This window comes from Gadus morhua, chromosome 15, assembly GCF_902167405.1.
Source record: "Gadus morhua chromosome 15, gadMor3.0, whole genome shotgun sequence".
NCBI lineage: Eukaryota > Metazoa > Chordata > Actinopteri > Gadiformes > Gadidae > Gadus > Gadus morhua.
The window spans coordinates 12378018-12397531 of NC_044062.1; the positions used below are offsets into that span (position 1 = coordinate 12378018).

The 19514-nt window shown below is 39.9% G+C and overlaps 2 protein-coding genes across 4 annotated transcripts; both read right to left on the bottom strand.

Moving 5' to 3' along the window:
- Positions 1-8140: 8140 nt before the first annotated feature.
- Positions 8141-12300, bottom strand: LOC115559552 (uncharacterized). Of its 2 annotated transcripts, none has more exons than XM_030378396.1 (9): positions 12183-12300; positions 11641-11973; positions 11230-11535; positions 9714-10046; positions 9303-9608; positions 9052-9145; positions 8724-8815; positions 8554-8585; positions 8141-8408 (listed from the first exon to the last, which is right to left on the bottom strand). In XM_030378396.1, exons 1-9 carry the CDS (start codon positions 12226-12228, stop codon positions 8385-8387), a joined length of 1566 nt encoding a protein of 521 aa, XP_030234256.1. In that variant the 5' UTR covers positions 12229-12300; the 3' UTR covers positions 8141-8384. The 2 variants fall into 2 exon arrangements, with proteins under 2 accessions (XP_030234256.1, XP_030234257.1); XM_030378397.1 differs by having other exon boundaries at positions 11641-12011; positions 12183-12274.
- A 3576-nt stretch (positions 12301-15876) lies between these two features.
- On the bottom strand, positions 15877-18907 carry LOC115559553 (trem-like transcript 4 protein). 2 transcript variants are annotated; one of them, XM_030378398.1, is made up of 8 exons: positions 18558-18907; positions 17686-18018; positions 17257-17562; positions 17021-17099; positions 16746-16831; positions 16536-16567; positions 16269-16361; positions 15877-16152 (listed from the first exon to the last, which is right to left on the bottom strand). In XM_030378398.1, exons 1-8 carry the CDS (start codon positions 18601-18603, stop codon positions 16090-16092), a joined length of 1038 nt encoding a protein of 345 aa, XP_030234258.1. In that variant the 5' UTR covers positions 18604-18907; the 3' UTR covers positions 15877-16089. The 2 variants fall into 2 exon arrangements, with proteins under 2 accessions (XP_030234258.1, XP_030234259.1); XM_030378399.1 differs by lacking the exon at positions 17257-17562 and having other exon boundaries at positions 18558-18895.
- Positions 18908-19514: the final 607 nt, after the last annotated feature.

The following is a 19514-nucleotide window of genomic DNA, read 5'->3' on the forward strand; positions in this document are numbered from 1 at the left end:
ACTCTATATTATCTATGTGAATGATTTTGTCAATTCATCTAATATCTTCAAGAAAGTACTTTTTGCGGATGATACAAACATGCTCTTATCACACAAAGATCCGTTTGTGCTGCAATTAATTGCCAATAAAGAAATTGAGAAAGTGAATTTATGGCTTAAATAAAACAAACTTTCTCTGAATACAAAAAAAACGAATTATATTGTATTCCGATCTAATAAAAATACAACATATAGAGAACATATGCCTTAACATTGACGGGCATGAAATAAAAAGAGTAAAAAATACAAAATTCCTGGGGGTCCACATTGATGAATACCTAAATTTTAAATATCATATTGAGCAACTCACCAAGAAATTATCCATGTATTCCGGTCTATTTTTTAAGTTAAGAGATTACCTTCCACTTTCAGCACTCCTCATCCTGTACAGATCTTTATTCGAAGCTCATTTATTTTACTGTAATATAATTTGGTGTAAAACCTTTCCGAGCTATCTTCATAAATTACAATCACTTCAAAATAAAGTCATTCGCAGCATCTTCTGGGCACATTTCAGAGAACACACTGGTCCTCTCTTTGAAGGCCCAGGCATACTTAAGCTTGCCGACCTGAATGTTTTCCTAAACTTGTGTATCAGGTTGTAAACCAGTCCAGTGCCTGTCTATGTAAACTTGTTCCTATCTGCAATCCCCTGCATAGACGCAATACTAGAAATAAACTCCTGATCACGGGGATAAAACGAAAATTCAAAATTACAAGCTTTAGTGTCGGTTGCCGGGGATTCCAGTTATGGAATAAGCTGGAAAAAGATGTAAAGATGTCTAAATCGTTCAAGCTCTTTAAAGGCCCACTATGCAACTTCGGTTATTTCTTCGCTGTTTTCTTGGTTTTGGCACGCACATTTCTCTACACAGCGCACCCTACAGCTTCGTAGTAGATATTTTACAACACTGTCGTAACAACTCGTAGACGACCCTTCCCCATGCACTTCTACGCGAGCCATGTGCATTTGTTTTCAAAGAAGCCGGCGAATGCGTGGAGCCATGTCCGAAGTAGATGTTCATAAAGTCTAGGCAAGGTTATACATTTTTAAAAGGGTATATTTGTATTGCAATAAACATAAATCCATCATTTTTTATAGTTGACGGGGAGAATTTATATCCTAGATTATAATTGTTTTATCTTAGGTTGAACAGAACAATCAGTGTAAAGCCCAGTTCAGACCAAAGATTCACCTTGCAACGACTTGCAACTCGCAACTCCTTGCGACGCCTTGCAACGAGACGGGCTGCGACGTTCTAAAACTGGGCAGTTCACACTGGCTGCAACCAGGCCCCCAGGATAGGCATATACTTCCGCAATCCACCCGTGCTCAGAGGCCAAGCCTGGTATTGCAGCTGTTTTAGCTGGGAGTGGACGGGGGTCCGTCATTTCATGTGGCCCAGAAGTAGATATCGCCGTCCACTCCAATACAAGTGGGGAACAGGATTGTGTCTCCGCAAAAAATGTCTGGATATCAATCAAAGGCTCATAATTATCTTTCTACCCTGTTCTAAAAAAATGTAAGTTTTTTCTTTTCAAAACGCCTCCTCAAGCGTTTTATTAGCAGTTGATGTTGGGTGGGCAGCTGAAAGGAGCCGTACTGAAACAAACGGCTCCTTGCTATGGACCTATTTTGAAGTGCACGGCTCCATTAACTTCCGAATTAAATTAAATTCCGAATTAACTCCATTAACTTCCAAAGTCTGAGATTTGTCCTTTTACTTAACATGAATGGCGTTGAACACGGATATATAACACACATCATTGAAATAGCTGTAACAGGCACGGACGTATTGATTACCTGAATGATTATGGGAGACCTACGTAATTTTCATAATATTGTTAATTGTCTAATATTAACATTTCAGTTGCGTTGGTAGGTATTTCATTTTCATTTGCTTGTTTAGCTATGTATGACAGGGTTATGGTTAGCTATGTATGACAATTGACAATGTTGGTGTATTACAATTCAATATTTGGGTAGGCTACTCCAACTTCGTTGCTGGTCGATATGTAAACATTTACTTTTATATAAATTATTGATTGCATTCTTCGTAAAATAGTTAGTTGGAAGGAATCTGTTTCTTAAGCAATAACATTGAACTGAATTTTTTAGGCCTATACGTTTACTATGTTACTATGGTATTATATGGAGCAATCTTACATATTTATGAAGTTTCCAGATCAATAAAGTTCTATCTCTTTTTATTTGAACTGCCTGTATGTCCTCTTGATTATAGTATTACAGTGTGTACCTTGGTTATCAGCTATCATAGAATGGTGTCAATGTGGTATTGGCATATATATTCCAGAATTTGAAAAAGGATAGGATATAGAGTGGGTGACTTTATCAGTATACTCAATCGAGATGGCCACAATAATAACCGCTCTTAGATGGGTTGTAGATACTAAGTTGGTGACAATGTGGTATTGGCATATATATGCCAGAATTTGAAAAAGGATATGGATATAGAGTGGGTGACTTTATCAGTATACTCAATCGAGATGGCCACAATAATAACCGCTCTTAGATGGGTTGTAGATACTAAGTTTTATAACAGATAATTCAATGCGTGAAGATTTGGTGATAGAGGTAAAGCATCTTCTTTTAAATATTATAAGCCTTGGTTTAGTTATTCAGTTCTGTTGGATTCCAGCCCACCATGGAATATATGGCAATGAAATTGCTGATAAATTAGCTAAAAGATACTAACCTAATTAGAAGAATTTAACCTTAAGTATATATATTTTTTTATTTTATTTTTTATTTATTCATTTCTTTTGTTAGTTTGTTTTATTTTGTTTCGTTAGTTTGGTTTTTTCTTTGAATTTATTTTTACGATTTAAAGTATCATTTGCCAACGTCCTTGTCACAAACTCCTGTGTAGTAGTCAAGTAGGTGGCGGTATATGGGGAAAAACTATGATCCACCACTAAACTAGAAGAAGAAGAAGATCTCTGCATCCGGTACGTCACGGAATAGGTCACGTGTCTTGGCCACATAACGCGGAAGCAAATCGCTCCTGTATGTAGCCATGCGCCACTGAGCAGGTTTGCATAGGAATGAATGGGCGGCCATTTTCCAGTCCGTGGTCCATCCTTTATTATGTCCATGGCTGCAACGCGCTGCAACGGTCTGCGACGGTAGGTGGTTTCCCTAGCAACTGTGAACGCAAGTTCACAAGTTGATCTGGCTGCCTTTCGTGTTTTCACGAAGAATTTATATTGTTTTTGCGGAAAATTTCTATGTGGGTCTACGGTACAACAGAATGAAATCCGACCTTATTAATATTCCCCCCCACGATAGTATGAGTTCGAATCCCGTAAAGTATCATATTTTAAGCATTCGTTTTTCATTTATTTCGGCTTTAAACGGTTCTACGTGACAAGTTTCTTCCAATTACACTCCAAATACGAATGAGATGGGAATGTTTTTGACATTTTATTGAAAGAGGCATTCGCAAGGACAGCTACGTGTCTGCCCCGATTTCCAACAGCTGGCGTAGCCACGACAACAAACGACGCATTCGGCTAATGGTCACCAGTTAACACGGTCACGAGTTGAACTTAATAATAATAATAATAATAATAATAATAAACTAGAACTGCAAGCAGTTATGCAGGGGTCCAAGAAATGTGCATTTCGCCGGCACAACGCAAAGCATGTTTTCAAAACGCTACCGTGAACCTGTGGATATGAAGGTTTTGACTGTGGGAGGTTCGGTGTGGGAGTTATATCCCCAAACGCGTTTTCAGAACATTCCTTTGGCTAATTAGGAGATAAACAATTTGCTCGTTTATGGCGGCCCCTAATGGCGAAATTTTGTAGAAGATATACAATTTCGTCGTTTATTGCGCCCCCGAATAGCGAAATTTTCCGAATTATTTATCGAACGACATTAAGGGTAGCACCAACATGCGTGTTAAATTTGGACTCGATCCGATGTGTAATTTTGGGTTTTTGGGGATTTTTGATTTTCCAAGTGTAACGTAGCTAATAAACAATTATTCAAAACGCTATTGGCGTGTCTGCACCATTTACGGTTTGGGCGTTTTCCTTGGTATAGCGCCACCTAGCTACCGGCAGGTCAGGATTTTGTCGTCTGCGTAGTCCTCACAGACCTGGATCTAGTCATGCAATTGGCGTGTCTGCACCATTTACGGTTTGGGCTGTGGTACCACTTTCTTGGTAGGAAGTATAATAAGAAAAATCCTTACAAAAACAATAGGGATCCAACCTGTTGGCTTGGACCCCTAATGACATTTATATAGCACTTAATATGGTCCTTGCGACGCCTTGCAACTCCTTGCGACTCCTTGCAACGGCTTGCAACGACCCGTTCACACCGCCCCTGCGACGTTCTAAAACTGTCTCGTTGCAAGCCGTTGCAAGGTGAATCTTTGGTCTGAACTGGGCTTAAGAGGTTTGGCCAACATAATAATCTAAATAAACAAGAACCTGGATTCTTGGATTCAGTCTGTATCTGGGGGACGAGACAGACGAACAGCAAAACACCAATGGAAACAAAGGTGTTTATATGGTTGCAACCAAGCAAGCTAGAAACATACAGGGCTCACAACAAAACGGTCGAGAAAACACATTTGTACAGAGACTATCAACATCAAGAATACCACGAAGACAAAGGCCACCCAAGGGTACTTTCAATTTCAAAAGCAACACGGCCGAGTCGGCGTCTGATTTGCAGTCTTCTTTTTCTTTCAGTTCACGCTATTCCTGAAAAGCTTGCCCAACGTTTACTCGTGTCTGGCCTCTCTGCCGGTCAGTCTCCCTTTTCTCTTCTTCTGTTCCTCCGACATTGGGTTTCTCTGTCTCTTTTTAGTCGGCTGATCTATGATGAATATAACAATCCCTTAGTGACTTGTGTTTATATCGAGCCGGTTCCGTGTTTGGGGGTCTGTGCCGTAAAGCAATTCGTTACTTCGCGAGACCCGAGACTCCCGCGATAGTGGGCGGCGGGTCGCCGGCAGAAACATTCCTTTTCTCCGCCAAGATGCGCAAGGGTGAGTCGAAACAACGAACAATCGAACAAAAATGTATAATAGAACCATCGCAATGACTCTTAGCCTGTTATATTAAGGTAAATCAAGCCACAAAAGTTTCATAGTTCCCCTTTCACTCGTGTCTGATCTCTTTTCTGGTCCATTCTTCTTTTGTTCCACCGACGGTCGCCTCTTGGGTCCCTTATCAGTCGATTGATCCATGATGAATGCAACAATTACCTCGCAACTGGCTGTTTATATCTAGCCGGTGCCATGGTTGGGTGTGTGTCTGTGCCGTAAAGCATTTTCGAAACTACAATCTGACTACATTTTCGAGGATATTTCCGCTACGTCACATCCGGATTGTGTCGGTCCGAACAGAGCAAGTTGCATATGCGCTTTTTCACTGGAGAGGCGACATGGGTAAATGACACACCCACCAATCGACCCAGAAATTGATGCAGAACCATCAGCATAACTCCCAACCTGCATACTTAATGTAATTTTGGCTAAAAAAGTTGCATAGTGGGCCTTTAAAGATCTCTAGCCTAATACTTTAACTTAACCATCTCTAACCCAAAGAAAAAGTTGGTGGGAAGTGGGTGTGTCCTGTAGTAGAGTGTAACTGCAGGTCAACCCAATCTCACACCAAAATGTTGGAATTTTCATTTTTCCTGGGTTGTCGTGGTTTATACAGGCTGCGTGAAACACGCAGGCTGTAACAGGCTGAAACAGGCAAACACGGTAAGGACGCACGGGGACGTATCTATGATGCGCTTTTAGTAGTTCATCTTCGGAACATAACAGTTTCCCCATGGCTGACCAACGTCCATAACATCCACCGTTGCATAATGAGTGTAGTGGAAGTGCACTGTAGTTTAGTAGGCTTGGTGCATACTACTCCTGGATATACCTTAACTACTCCTGTATAAACCTTAGTGTACTGCTCCTGGATAGACCTTTGTGTACTACTCCTGGATAGATCTTAGTGAACTACACCTGGATAAACCTTATGAAACCTTCATGTCTATGGCTAATCCTAGCGCAGCGGCAGATATTTGTGTAAAGGTCGGTTGGGGCTCCAAATCTAACACGACGCGCGAATCGGGCGATCATTTATTATGAAATGGATCCCTACAGAGAAATACACTTTTTTATTTTATATTCCCTTGATCCGTTTGTTATATGACTTCAAAATAACTTATATTGGAGTACTTTTTAGGACTGTCAGTCATGTCCCCCAAAGTCAGTGAAGCTCGCTTGTCTGGGAGAAGGAAGGAACCAGAACACAAAGCAATAATGCCGTTAAAGCCTTTACTTTAGATGTTCGCCGTCCAGTGATGCAGTAAAATAAAGAGCCGTTCAACACCTTCCCTGCTCTGTGTCTTTCTTCCAGATCAGAAAATCAAGGGAAACTCAAGTTTACATGAAGTGCAAGTATAGCAACTCTCTTTCAAGATTGTTATCCTCAACTGTTAGTCGGTCCAGTTCTTTATTCTGTTTAGCTTATTCATGTTGAAGTCACATTCAAATGTATGCATGGCTTATTATTGTATTTTATGATATGATGAACAATTTTCAACTTTACCCATGTCTCACTGCTACATAATTCGGTAGGTGAATGAAAATAACTGTCAGAAATAGCAGCTTGGCTAAAAAGAAATAGAGAGGGATGGAGAGAGAAAAAGAGAGCAGGAGAAAGCGAGGGAGAGAAAGAAAGGGGGGGGGGGGGGGCAGTGGAGTGGGAAAGAGAGAGCCATTTAAAGACACAAAGAGGGGGAGAGAGCGATTGACCGGGGGGGGGGGGGCAATGGAAAGGGAGGGAGAATGAGAAGGTATGCGTGCACCTGTACTCCTTCTTCTCTACCTCTAACCTCTCTCTCCTCTGCAATACACACAGGCACACACACACACACACACACACACACACACACACACACACACACACACACACACACACACACACAGGCAACCTCAATATTGAGTTCTACAAACAACTGCTCAAGACAGGACTGCGTCCAAATAGAAAAGAAAAATATACCAAAGTAGAAAATATCGAGCAAAAAAGCACATCATAGCAATCAGTATTTTGAAAGGAGGCAAATATACACACTCAACAGGTACATACAATACTTGAAATATAAATAGCTTTTAAGGGTCACACAAAATGCAAAGAAAATGACATTCAATTGAAGAATGAAAGTGGTCCATTAAATATGGCATGTGAAGTCGGTATTCTCCTTATCCATACTCTTTATATTTTCCTATTGTATTTCAACTGTCATTTACCTTTATTTATTTTTTGCTGCTGTTGTTTGCATCTTGTATAACCATCAGGAAAACAACTTCAATAAAAAATGGATTCATGTCGGAGCTTGACATTACTTTCCTCATATCATTTCCTTCCTCTGTGTGGTTTCCTTGTACATGAACCTGACTTCGAAGCAAACATTTTAACATTTGACACATCGTGAAGAACGTTGATAATATAAATTACATAACAATCAGGTTAAGATAATCGGGGGGGGGGGGGGGGGGGGGGATTAGCAAAGCACACTCACGAAATGTTTTAATTACCATATGATCATAAGAAAAATATGCAGTTACATATTGAATATAGTTCAGTAGAATATAGCAGAGTAGAATAGAAAGGCTTTATTTTTGAAACTGGTTACACGTTGCAATTTATACCCCAATTAGGTGGACACAGCCGGACATGGCTTATTTATGTACAAGTAGCATACAAGCAAATAATATTAATACGCCTACATACATTTCTTAGCACTTAGCATGTGAAGTTGTCAAGTACTTATGTTAATAACTTATGAGTTACTGATTACTTGCAAGATGTAGCCCTATCATTGAAATAGCAAATATTGTCTTCAGATAGGGTTCAGATAAACAATCCAAGCTAAAAAAAAAGATATACTATTGGGTACTTTTGGGTTTCAAGAAGAAACTCTTCCTTGCTCCTGCATTTGTGTGTGTGTGTGTGTGTGTGTGTGTGTGTGTGTGTGTGTGTGTGTGTGTGTGTGTGTGTGTGTGTGTGTGTGGTGTGTGTGTATGTGTGTTTTCGGTTGATGTATGTGTGTATGTGTTTGTATCTGTCTGTGTGTTTGTGTGTGTGTGCGTGTGTGTGTGTGTGGGGGACGGACGGACGACGACAATGGTTAATAATTACTAGTCCAGTGAATCATTCATAGATAGTTTACAGGGAGGACACATCTATAATCATATTGCGTACACAATACATACATAGTGACATACTATACTATGATGCAAAGAATGGTGAATGCCGTGGATGATTTATAATACCATGCAGCAGTCTTGGTTTGGGAACACTATGTCACATTGTCATCCACCTCCGGGTTTTGGTGAATGGATGAAAGAGCAAAAAAGAAAATGGAAAATACTTCATGAAGGAAGAAACTTATAAAAAGGAAGGAAAGAAATAATGGATGACTGAATGAAAGAAGAAATAGCAAAAGTAAATGTATCTCTTAATCTTACTGTCATTGCTGCATGTTTGCTTTTGGCATGTCCTGAAAGAAAAAGTTACAAAAAAAACAAAACTAATGAGCAATAAAATGTGCTTACAAAATATAAACATAAAAATGTTAAACATATAACTTATATTTGCAGTTCACTTTGAAGAAAGGGAAAGGCTTCTTTCAACCTACTGTAGAATGTCCACCAAATCAACAGGGGCACTAATATAATTATAAGCGATTTGCCCAAAAGCATGAGCAGGTTCTTCAGATCAATGGAATAACTGGAGAGGAAAAAGCACACATGTTCAGACACTGTATTGACTGTATATGATCTGTAAAGAAAGAGCACTCTTTATTGACATAACTGTTCATGACACAAACACAACTTGAACATTATCTGCATTTGTACCACTTTCTTTTTTACAGCCATCACACATTTCCACCCATTTAAATGAAATACTGTCGGAGGTAAGCTACATTTGGGTGAGGTCAACAAGGAGAGCAAAAGGGAACTGACCTCGCTACGTTGCAAGGTTCATTGTCAGGTTCCACGTCTGTACTCTTTTTGTCGGACACAACTTCTGACAAAGAGCTGACCATTGTTGAGTTTGCTACATGATGTGGAAATAACACAACATAGTGAGATAATTAAATTTCCTTAATCAACTTCCTGTTGCTGATAACATATATAATGTATTCAAGTGGAAATGTTTCAATTTGGCAAAATATATTTTTTAATCCCTTTAGACGCTACATTTTTAAACGTACTTGTATTCGTTGTCTTTGAATTTACAGCAACGGTAAGATGTATTGGCATATTTAGTTTTCCTTGGAAAAAAATGTACCAACCACTGCTTTCCATGTCTAGGTCTTTCATAGTCACCACAAAAACACCTTGTTTGCTTGTATCAATTGAGTACTGTGAACCTTCAATAAAGCCATCCTGTGGCTCCTTGCAGTGGCCCAGTTTGCACCATCCTGGTTTGCCGTGTATTTTAGAGACAAAACTGATATTTATACTATCTCCTGCAAATCCTGTTATTTCCTGTTGATCCACATACAGACTGGAATTGCCTGAAAGAGAAATAACTTCTATCAGAGAGCATTGAAATAGCCTTCTTCCAAAAAGCCAATTTCAATCCAATCCTAAGCGTCAGTGTGTAAACCAAACACACTCACCTTTGGACCCTAATAGTTGGAAATATGTTTTCGCATCCGGTGTCCAGAATCCCATCTCCACAGCACACCAGTAGGTTTGCGTTCCCTCCTTTTGGCTTTTGATGGTGACGGTGAAGACCCCTTGGTCCGGGTCATCAGAGATTGTGTACAGGCCTTCTGGAGGACTACACTTGGAGTTGGTTTTGATTTCTACAGAACAAGAACTCCAAGCCCATCCATTACAAAGGTACTTAACAAGGTTCTTATGGCTCGGTTCGTAGAGACATGGAATTGAAACCGTGGCCCCTACTTCCACGGACACTTCTTCACTCACTGTAGTGATGCCATGAGTTCCTGTTCAAAACACACATGTATAATTTCAAATAAAGTGGGTGAAATAGATCATACAGAAATAGATTACAAACAGACACAACTGTTTTGGCTTAATAGGCCTACACTTCTTGAGGAAGATCCCCAAAAATCATCCCAATTAACATCATGGTCTAAAGTAGTCAAGAGATTTATCAACTATGTCTGCATAAAACTCAAGGAATGCGACTGACATTTAAGTCCACAGAGGGTTACAATGATACCAAGAAAAGGAGCCATGTTCACAAAGTCGGTAGATTGGAGGAGAGTGCCTTTGTGAGCATTTGTGACAAGGGTAGAAAATAAAGTGAATCGTTTGTCTATTTGAGGAAGTAGTGGCTAAGGGTGTACTATTTCCCCTCTTTTTAGCAAGAATACAACTTCCTTATTATTTAAGTATGCAGTTATTATATTATACAATGCATTAGTTTTACTATAAAACAGTTATGTTGATTTACTTGATTATGATCATAACATGTAAAGATTGCTTTATTGTTAATTGTATTAATGTTAGCCAATTATTTGCTACCTAGGCAATCACAGCCATGACAAAGATCCACCTGGGACTTGCGTGTGTTTGTGCCCATTTACATGGCTGTCAGTTCTAATTTGACTTCCAAATAACTTATATTGGAGTACTTTTTAGGACTGTCAGTCATGTTCCCCAAAGTCAGTGAAGCTCGCTTGTCTGGGAGAAGGAAGGAACCAGAACACAAAGCAGTAATGCCGCTAATGCCTTCACTTTAGATGTTCGCTGTCCACTGACGCAGTAAAATTAAGAGCCGTTCAACACCTTCCCTGCTCTGTGTCTTTCTTCCAGATCAGAAAATCAAGGGAAACTCAAGTTTACATGAAGAACAAATATAGCAAAAACATATCTTGTACCTTGTAACTCTCTTTCAAGATTGTTATCCTCAACTGTTAGTCGGCCCAGTTCTTTATTCTGTTTAGCTGATTCATGGTGAAGTTAAATTCAAAGGTATGCATGGTTTATTATTGTATTTTATGTTATGATTAACAATTTGAAACTTTACCCATGTCTCCCCGCTAGATTATTCGATTTCATGAATCAACTTCCTGTTGTTGATGAATTGTATACAAGTGGAAATGTTTCAACTTGGCAAAATATTTTTTTTAATCCCTTTTGATGTTACACTTTTAAACTTACCAGTATTCGTTGTCGTTGGGTTTACAGCAACGGTAAGATGTATTGGCATATTTAGTTTTCCTTGGAAAAAAATGTACCAACCACTGCTTTCCATTTCTAGGTCTTTCATAGTCACCACAAAAACACCTTGTTTCCTTGCATCAATTGAGTATTGTGAACCTTCAATAAAGCCATCCTGTGGCTCCTTGCAGTGGCCCAGTTCGCACCATCCTGGTTTGCCGTGTGTTTTAGAGTAAAAACGGATATTTATACTATCTCCCGCAAATCCTGTTATTTCCTGTTGATCCACATACAGACTGGACTTGCCTGAAAGAGAAATAACTTCTATCAGAGAGCATTGAAATAGCCTTCTTCCAAAAAGCCAATTTCAATCCAATCCTAAGCGTCAGTGTGTAAACCAAACACACTCACCTTTGGACCCTAATAGTTGGAAATATGTTTTCGCATCCGGTGTCCAGAATCCCATCTCCACAGCACACCAGTAGGTTTGCGTTCCCTCCTTTTGGCTTTTGATGGTGACGGTGAAGACCCCTTGGTCCGGGTCATCAGAGATTGTGTACAGGCCTTCTGGAGAACTACTCTTGGAGTTGGTTTCGATTTCTACAGAACAAGAACTCCAATCCATTCCTTTACAAAGGTACTTAACAAGGTTCTTATGGCTCGGTTCGTAGAGACATGGAATTGAAACCGTGGCCCCTACTTCCACGGACACTTCTTCACTCACTGTAGTGATGCCATGAGTTCCTGTTCATAACACACATGTATAATTTCAAATAAAGTGGCTGAAATAGATCATACAGAAATAGATTACAAACAGACACAACTGTTTTGGCTTAATAGGCCTACACTTCTTGAGGAAGATCCCCAAAAATCATCCAAATTAACATCATGGTCTAAAGAAGTCAAGAGATTTATCAACTATGACCTCATAAAACTCAAGGAATGCGACTGACCTGTAAGTCCACAGAGGGTTACAATGATACCAAGAAAAGGAGCCATGTGCAAAAAGTCGGTAGATTGGAGCAGAGTGCCTTTGTGAGAATTGGTGACAAGGGTAGAAAATAAAGTGAATCGTTTGTCTATTTGAGGAAGTAGTGGTATTTAGGAAGTAGGACTATTTTCCCCCTTTTTAGCAAGATTAAAACATCCTTATTAAACACACAGTTATTATATTATGCAACGCATTCGTTTTACTATAAACAGTTATGTTGATTATGATCCTAACATGAAGATTGCTTTATTGTTAATTGTATTGTTGTTAGCCAATTTTTTGCTACCTAGGCAATCACAGCAATGAGAAAGATCTATCTGGGACTTGCACACTAAACAACACACCCGCTTAAATACAAGACACACCTTAAGATCACCTCCTGGATAAGTTGGATACGTTAATGGACTGGAAGTACAATACCTAAATGTAACCATATTTATGATGATCTGAAATTACCTTAACTCTAAACTTTAAATCAGAGGCCATGACTCTCCTGCATTCCCTTTACCGCACCGTTGTGACGAAAACAGAGCTGAGCCGGAGGGCAAAGCTCTCGATCTACTGGTCGATCTTCGTTCCTACCCTCACCTATGGTCATGAAGGATGGGTGATGACCGAAAGGACGAGATTGCGGGTACTAGCCGCCGAAATGGGTTTTCTCAGGAGGGTGGCTGATGTCTCCCTTAGAGATAGGGTGAGATGTTCAGCCATCTGTGAGGAACTCGGATGAGAGCCGCTGCTCCTCTGCTTAGAAAGGATTCAGTTGAGGTGTTTCAGGCTTCTGGTAAGGATGCCAACTGGGCGCCTCCCTAGGGAGCTGTTCCAGGCACGTTCAGTGGAGAGGAGGCCCCGGGGATGACCCAGAACTAGTTGGAGCAGTCTGGTGCCCCCTGCTAGAGCTGCTACCCCTACGACCCGACCCCGGATAAGCGGCTTTGAAGATGAGGATGAGGAACGTTAACTCACTGAACCATCTCTAACACCTCAACCTGACCATTACCGAAAACACCTTAACCATGACCAACACCCTAAACTCAACTATCTCTGGCCCAATTCCAAACCTTAATGAACTCTAGCCTAATACTTTAACTTAACCATCTCTAACCCAAAGAAAAAGTTGGTGGGAACTTGAAGTGGGTGTGTCCTGTAGTAGAGTGTAACTGCAGGTCAACCCAATCTCACACCAAAATGTTAAAGAAAATGTGTTTCCCCATTTTGTGTAAGAATATATTCAGAATTGATTCCAATCTTGTCAAGGAATTTTTATTTTTCCTGGGTTGTCGTGGTTTATACAGCCTGCGTGAAACACGCAGGCTGTAAAAGGCTTAAACACGTAAACACGGTAAGGACGCACGGGGGGACGTATCTATGATGCGCTTTTAGTAGTTCATCTTCGGAACATTAGTTTCCCCACGGCTGACACACGTCCATAACATCCACCGTTGCATAATGAGTGTAGTGGAAGTGCACTGTAGTTAAGTACTTGGTGCATACTACTCCTGGATATACCTTAACTACTCCTGTATAAACCTTAGTGTACTGCTCCTGGATAGACCTTTGTGTACTACTCCTGGATAGTTCGTACAACACCTGGATAAACCTTATGAAACCTCCATGTCTATGGCTACTCCTAGCGCAGCGGCAGATATTTGTGTAAAGGTGGGATGGGGCTTCAAATCTAACACAGCTCACGAATCGGGCCGATAATTTATTATGAAATGGATCCCTACAGAGAAATACACTTTTTTATTTTCTATTCCCTTGATCCGTTTGTTATATGACTTCAAAATAACTTATATTGGAGTACTTTTTAGGACTGTCAGTCATGTTCCCCAAAGTCAGTGAAGCTTGCTTGTCTGGGAGAAGGAAGGAACCAGAACACAAAGCAATAATGCCGCTAAAGCCTTTACTTTAGATGTTCGCCGTCCACTGATGCAGTAAAATAAAGAGCCGTTCAACACCTTCCCTGCTCTGTGTCTTTCTTCCAGATCAGAAAATCAAGGGAAACTCAAGTTTACATGAAGTGCAAGTAGGCTATAGCAACTCTCTTTCAAGATTGTTATCCTCAAATGTTAGTCGGCCCAGTTCTTTATTCTGTTTTAGCTTATTCATGGTGAAGTTGCATTCAAAGGTATGCATGGTTTATTATTGTATTTTATGATATAATTAACAATTTGCAACTTTACCAATGTCTCCCCGCTGCATAATTCGGTAGGTGAATGAAAATAACTGTCAGAAATAGCAGCTTGGCTAAAACGAAAGAGAGAGGGATGGAGAGAGAAAAAGAGAGCTGGAGAAAGCGAGGGAGAGAAAGAAAGGGGGGGGGGGGGGCAGTGGAACGGGAAAGAGAGAGACATTTGAAGGACACAAAGAGGGGGAGAGAGAGAGATAGACGGGGGGGGGGGGGGGGGGGGGGGGGGTCATGGAAAGGGAGGGAGATGAGAAGGTATGCGTGCACCTGTACTCCTTCTTCTCTACCTCTAACCTCACTCTCCTCTGCAATACACACACACACACACACACACACACACACACACACACACACACACACACACACACACACACACACACACACAGGCAACCTCAATATTGAGTTCTACAAACAACAGCTCGAGACAGGACTGCGTCCAAATAGAAAAGAAAAATACACCAAAGTAGAAGATATTGAATAAAAAAGCACATCATAGCAATCAGTATTTTGAAAGGAGGCACTACACACTCAATGTACATACAATACATGAAATATATTCTTTTAAGGGTCACACAAAATGCAAAGAAAATGACATTCAATTGAAGAATGAAAGTGGCCCATTAAATATGGCATGTGAGTTCTCCTTATCCATAATATTTTCCTATTGTATTTCAACAGTCAATTACCTTTATTTATTTTTTGCTGCTGTTGTTTGCATCTTGTATAACCATCAGGAAAACAACTTCAATAAAAAATGGATTCATGTCGGAGCTTGACATTACTTTCCTCATATCATTTCCTTCCTCTGTGTGGTTTCCTTGTACATGAATGTTGACTTCGAAGCAAACATTGTAACATTTGACACATCGTGAAGAACATTGGTAATATGTGTTACATAACAATCAGGTTAAGATAAGAAAAATATGCAGTTACATAATGAATATAGTTCAGTAAAATATAGCAGAGTAGAATAGAAAGGCTTTATTTTTAAAGTGTTTACACGTTGCAATTTTTACCCCAATTACGTGGATACAGGACATGGCTTATTTATGTACAAGTAGCATACAAACAAATAATATTAAATACATAGGCCTACATACATTTCTTAGCACTTAGCATGTGAAGTTGTTGAGTACTTAAGTTAATAACTTATTGGGTACGGATTTTTTGCAAGATGTAGGCCCATTGCAATAGCAAATATTGTCTTCAGATACATTTAGAAACAATCCAAGCTAAAAAATATATAAACTATTATTTTGGGTTTAAAAAAGAAACTCATCCTTGCTCCTGCATTTGTGTGTGTGTGTGTGTGTGTGTGTGTGTGTGTGTGTGTGTGTGTGTGTGTGTGTGTGTGTGTGTGTGTGTGTGTGTGTGTGTGTGTGTGTGTGTGTGTGTGTGTGTGTGTGTGTGTGTGTGTGTGTGTGTGTGTGTTTGTTTGGGGGCGGGGGGCGTATGGGTGTGTATATGTTTCTGTGTGTGTGTGTTTGGGGGGGGAGGACACAGTTGGCAATAATTACTAGTGGATATTTTCTGGATAGTTTACAGGGAGGACACATTTATATTGTATACATGTAAGATAAATAGGAGCCTACTCAAAATGCGAAGGAAAGTCATCTTCAGTGTTGAAGTCACCATGCAGCGTATGGTCAATTGAATGGCATGGATGATTTATTATACCTTATATTCTTGGATGGGGGCCAATAACACTGTATGTTATATTTTCATCCTCCTTTGGGTTTTTCTGAATAAATGAGCAAACAAAAAAGAAAGGAATAAATGAATGGAAGTCCAAATGAAAGAAGGCATGATTCAATAAATGAATGCATGAATTAAATGAATCACCAGAAGAGGATTTACCTTGAGATTCATGTCACCAGTAGGTTTATTCTGTGCTGCCGTGGAATGCACCGGCATCACGCTACTATAAACAACGTCTGTTTCAGACGACACCTTGATCAGAGAAGAGACAACTTTATCAGATCGTGCTACATTTGTTTAGATGTTGTTGTATTACTTTCTTGTCAATGCAGAGCCCTCTGGGTCAGAGCTTTGGTTCAATTTCAGGGTTTGTTTTACCCTGTAAGGTTGGTATGGAGAGTAAATCAAAACGTAGCCTCATCTTACTGTGATTGCTGTAAGTTTTCTTTTGGCTCGCCCTGAAAGAAAATAATTATTTTCTTAAAAATAACAAGCCAACAATAAAACGTGTATAAAATAAAATTCATTGTATAATATAAACACAACTAAAAGACAAACAAATAAAATACACAATTACAAATTTAACTTATATTTGCATTTTCATTTCAAGAGATTTAAAGTTATGTTTCAACATACTGTGGAACATCCACGAAACCAACAGGGCCACTGCTATAATGAACAGCAATATGCCCAAAGGAAGGAGCTGGTTCTTTAGGTCGTTTCTGTAAAAAAAATAGAGCACCCTTTATTGACAAAACTGTTCATGACACAAACAAAACTTGAAGAATATGTGTGTAAGTACAATCTTTTTTTTTTACAGCCATCACACATTTCTACCCATTTAAATGAAATACGGTCAGATATAAGATACATTTGGGTGAGGTAACCGAGGAGAGCAAAAGGGGACTGACCTGAGAACATCAGGTTCCTTCTCTGTAATCTTTTTAGTGGACACCTCATCTGACAAAGTGCTCACAGTTGTTGAGGTTGCTACATAATGTGGAAATAACACAACATAGTGAGATTACTAAATTTCCTTAATCAACTTCCCGTTGTTGATAACATAGATAATGTTTAAAAGTGGAAATGTTTCAACATGGCAAAATATTTTTTTTAATCCCTTTAGACGCTACACTCTTAAACTTACGTGTATTCATTGTCTTTGAATTTACAGCAACGGTAAGATGTATTGGCATATTTAGTTTTCCTTGGAAAAAAATGTACCAACCACTGCTTTCCATGTCTAGGTCTTTCATAGTCACCACAAAAACACCTTGTTTGCTTGCATCAATTGAGTAATGTGAACCTTCAATAAAGCCATCCTGGGGCTCCTTGCAGTGGCCCAGTATGCACCATCCTCGTTTGCCGTGTGTTTTAGAGTCAAAACTGATATTTATACTATCTCCCGCAAATCCTGTTATTTCCTGTTGATCCACATACAGACTGGACTTGCCTGAAAGAGAAATAACTTCTACCAGAGAGCATTCAAATAGCCTTCTTCAAAAAGGCAATTTTCAAGACGATTTCAATCAAATCCTAATGGTCAGTGTGTAAACCAAATACCAAACACACTCACCTTTGGACACAAATAGTTTGAATTGAGTTTTCTCATCCAGCTTCGAGAATCCCATCTCCACAGCACACCAGTAGGTTTGCGTTCCCTCCTCTTGGCTTATGATGGATACTGTGAAGACCCCTTGGTCCGGGTCATCAGAGATTGTGTACTGGCCTTCTGGAAAACTACTCTTGGAGTTGGTTGTGATTATTTTATCACAAGACAACCAAACCCCTCCTTTACAAAGGTACTTAACAAGGTTCTTATGGCTCGGTTTGTAGAGACATGGAATTGAAACCGTGGCCCCTACTTCCACGGACACTTCTTCACTCACTGTAGTGATGCCATGAGTTCCTGTTCATAACACACATGTATCATTTCAAATAAAGCAGGGGAAATAGATCATACAGAAATAGATTACAAACAGACACAACTGTTTCGGCTTAATATGTCTACCCTTCTTGAGGAAGATCCCCAAAAAGATCCCCAAAAACAACCAACTCCCTGAGTTGGTTGTGATTATTTTATCACAACACAACCAAGCCCTTCCTTTACAAAGGTACTTAACATGGTGCTCATGGCTTGGTTGGTATAGACATGGAATGGAAACCCTGGCCCCTACTTTCACAGACACTTCTTCACTCACCGTAGTGAGGCTGTGAGTTCCTGTTCACAAACCACACGTATTTTTTTTAATTGAACGATGCAAAATACATACAAAAACATACAAAAATAGATTACAAACAGACAACTGTCTATGCTTAATAGGCCTACCTTTTTTGATGAAGATCCTAATTAACTAAAATCTGATCTAAATCTGATCTAATCATGATCTAAAATAGTCTTAAGAGATTTATCAACTGTCTGTATCAAACTCAAGAAATGCGACTCACCTGTGAGTCTACAGAGGGTAACAACGATAACAAGAAAAGGAGCCATGTGCACAAAGACGGTAGATTGGAGGTGACTGCCTTTGTGAGTGTTTGTGACAGAGCTATTTGAGTAGTGGTTAGTGATGTGCTATTTCCTCATTTTTTAGCCAGAATGCAACTTCCTTATTATATAAGTACGTATTATTATATTATACAATACATTTGTTTAACTTTAAAACAGTTATGTTTACTATGATCATACCATGTAGATTGCCCTATTGTTAATTGTATTATTGTTAGGCAATTATTTGCCAAGTAGGACTTCACAGCCATGACAAAGATCTATCTGGGACTTGCACACCAAACAACACACCCACTTAAATATAAGAAACACCTTAAGATCCCCTCCTGGATAAGAGTAGGGATGGCACGTGGGCTGGAAGTACAATACCTAAATGTAACCATATTTAAGATGATCTGAACATACCCTAACTCTAAACATTAAATCAGAGGCCATGACTCTCCTGCATTCCCTTTACCGCACCGTTGTGACGAAAACAGAGCTGAGCCGGAGGGAAAAGCTCTCGATCTACCGGTCGATCTTCGTTCCTACCCTCACCTATGGTCATGAAGGATGGGTGATGACCGAAAGGACGAGATTGTGGGTATAAGCCGCAAAAATGGGTTTTCTCAGGAGGGTGGCTGATGTCTCCTTTAGAGATAGGGTGAAATGTTCAGCCATCTGTGAGGAACTCCGCTGCTCCTCTGCTTAGAAAGGATTCAGTTGAGGTGTTTCGGGCTTCTGGTAAGGATTCCCACTGGGCGCCTCCCTAGGGAGCTGTTCCAGGCACGTTCAGTGGAGAGGAGGCCCCGGGGATGATCCAGAACTAGTTGGAGGAGTCTGGTGCCCCCTGCTAGAGCTGCTACCCCTATGACCCGACCCCGGATAAGCGGCTTTGAAGATGAGTATGAGGAACG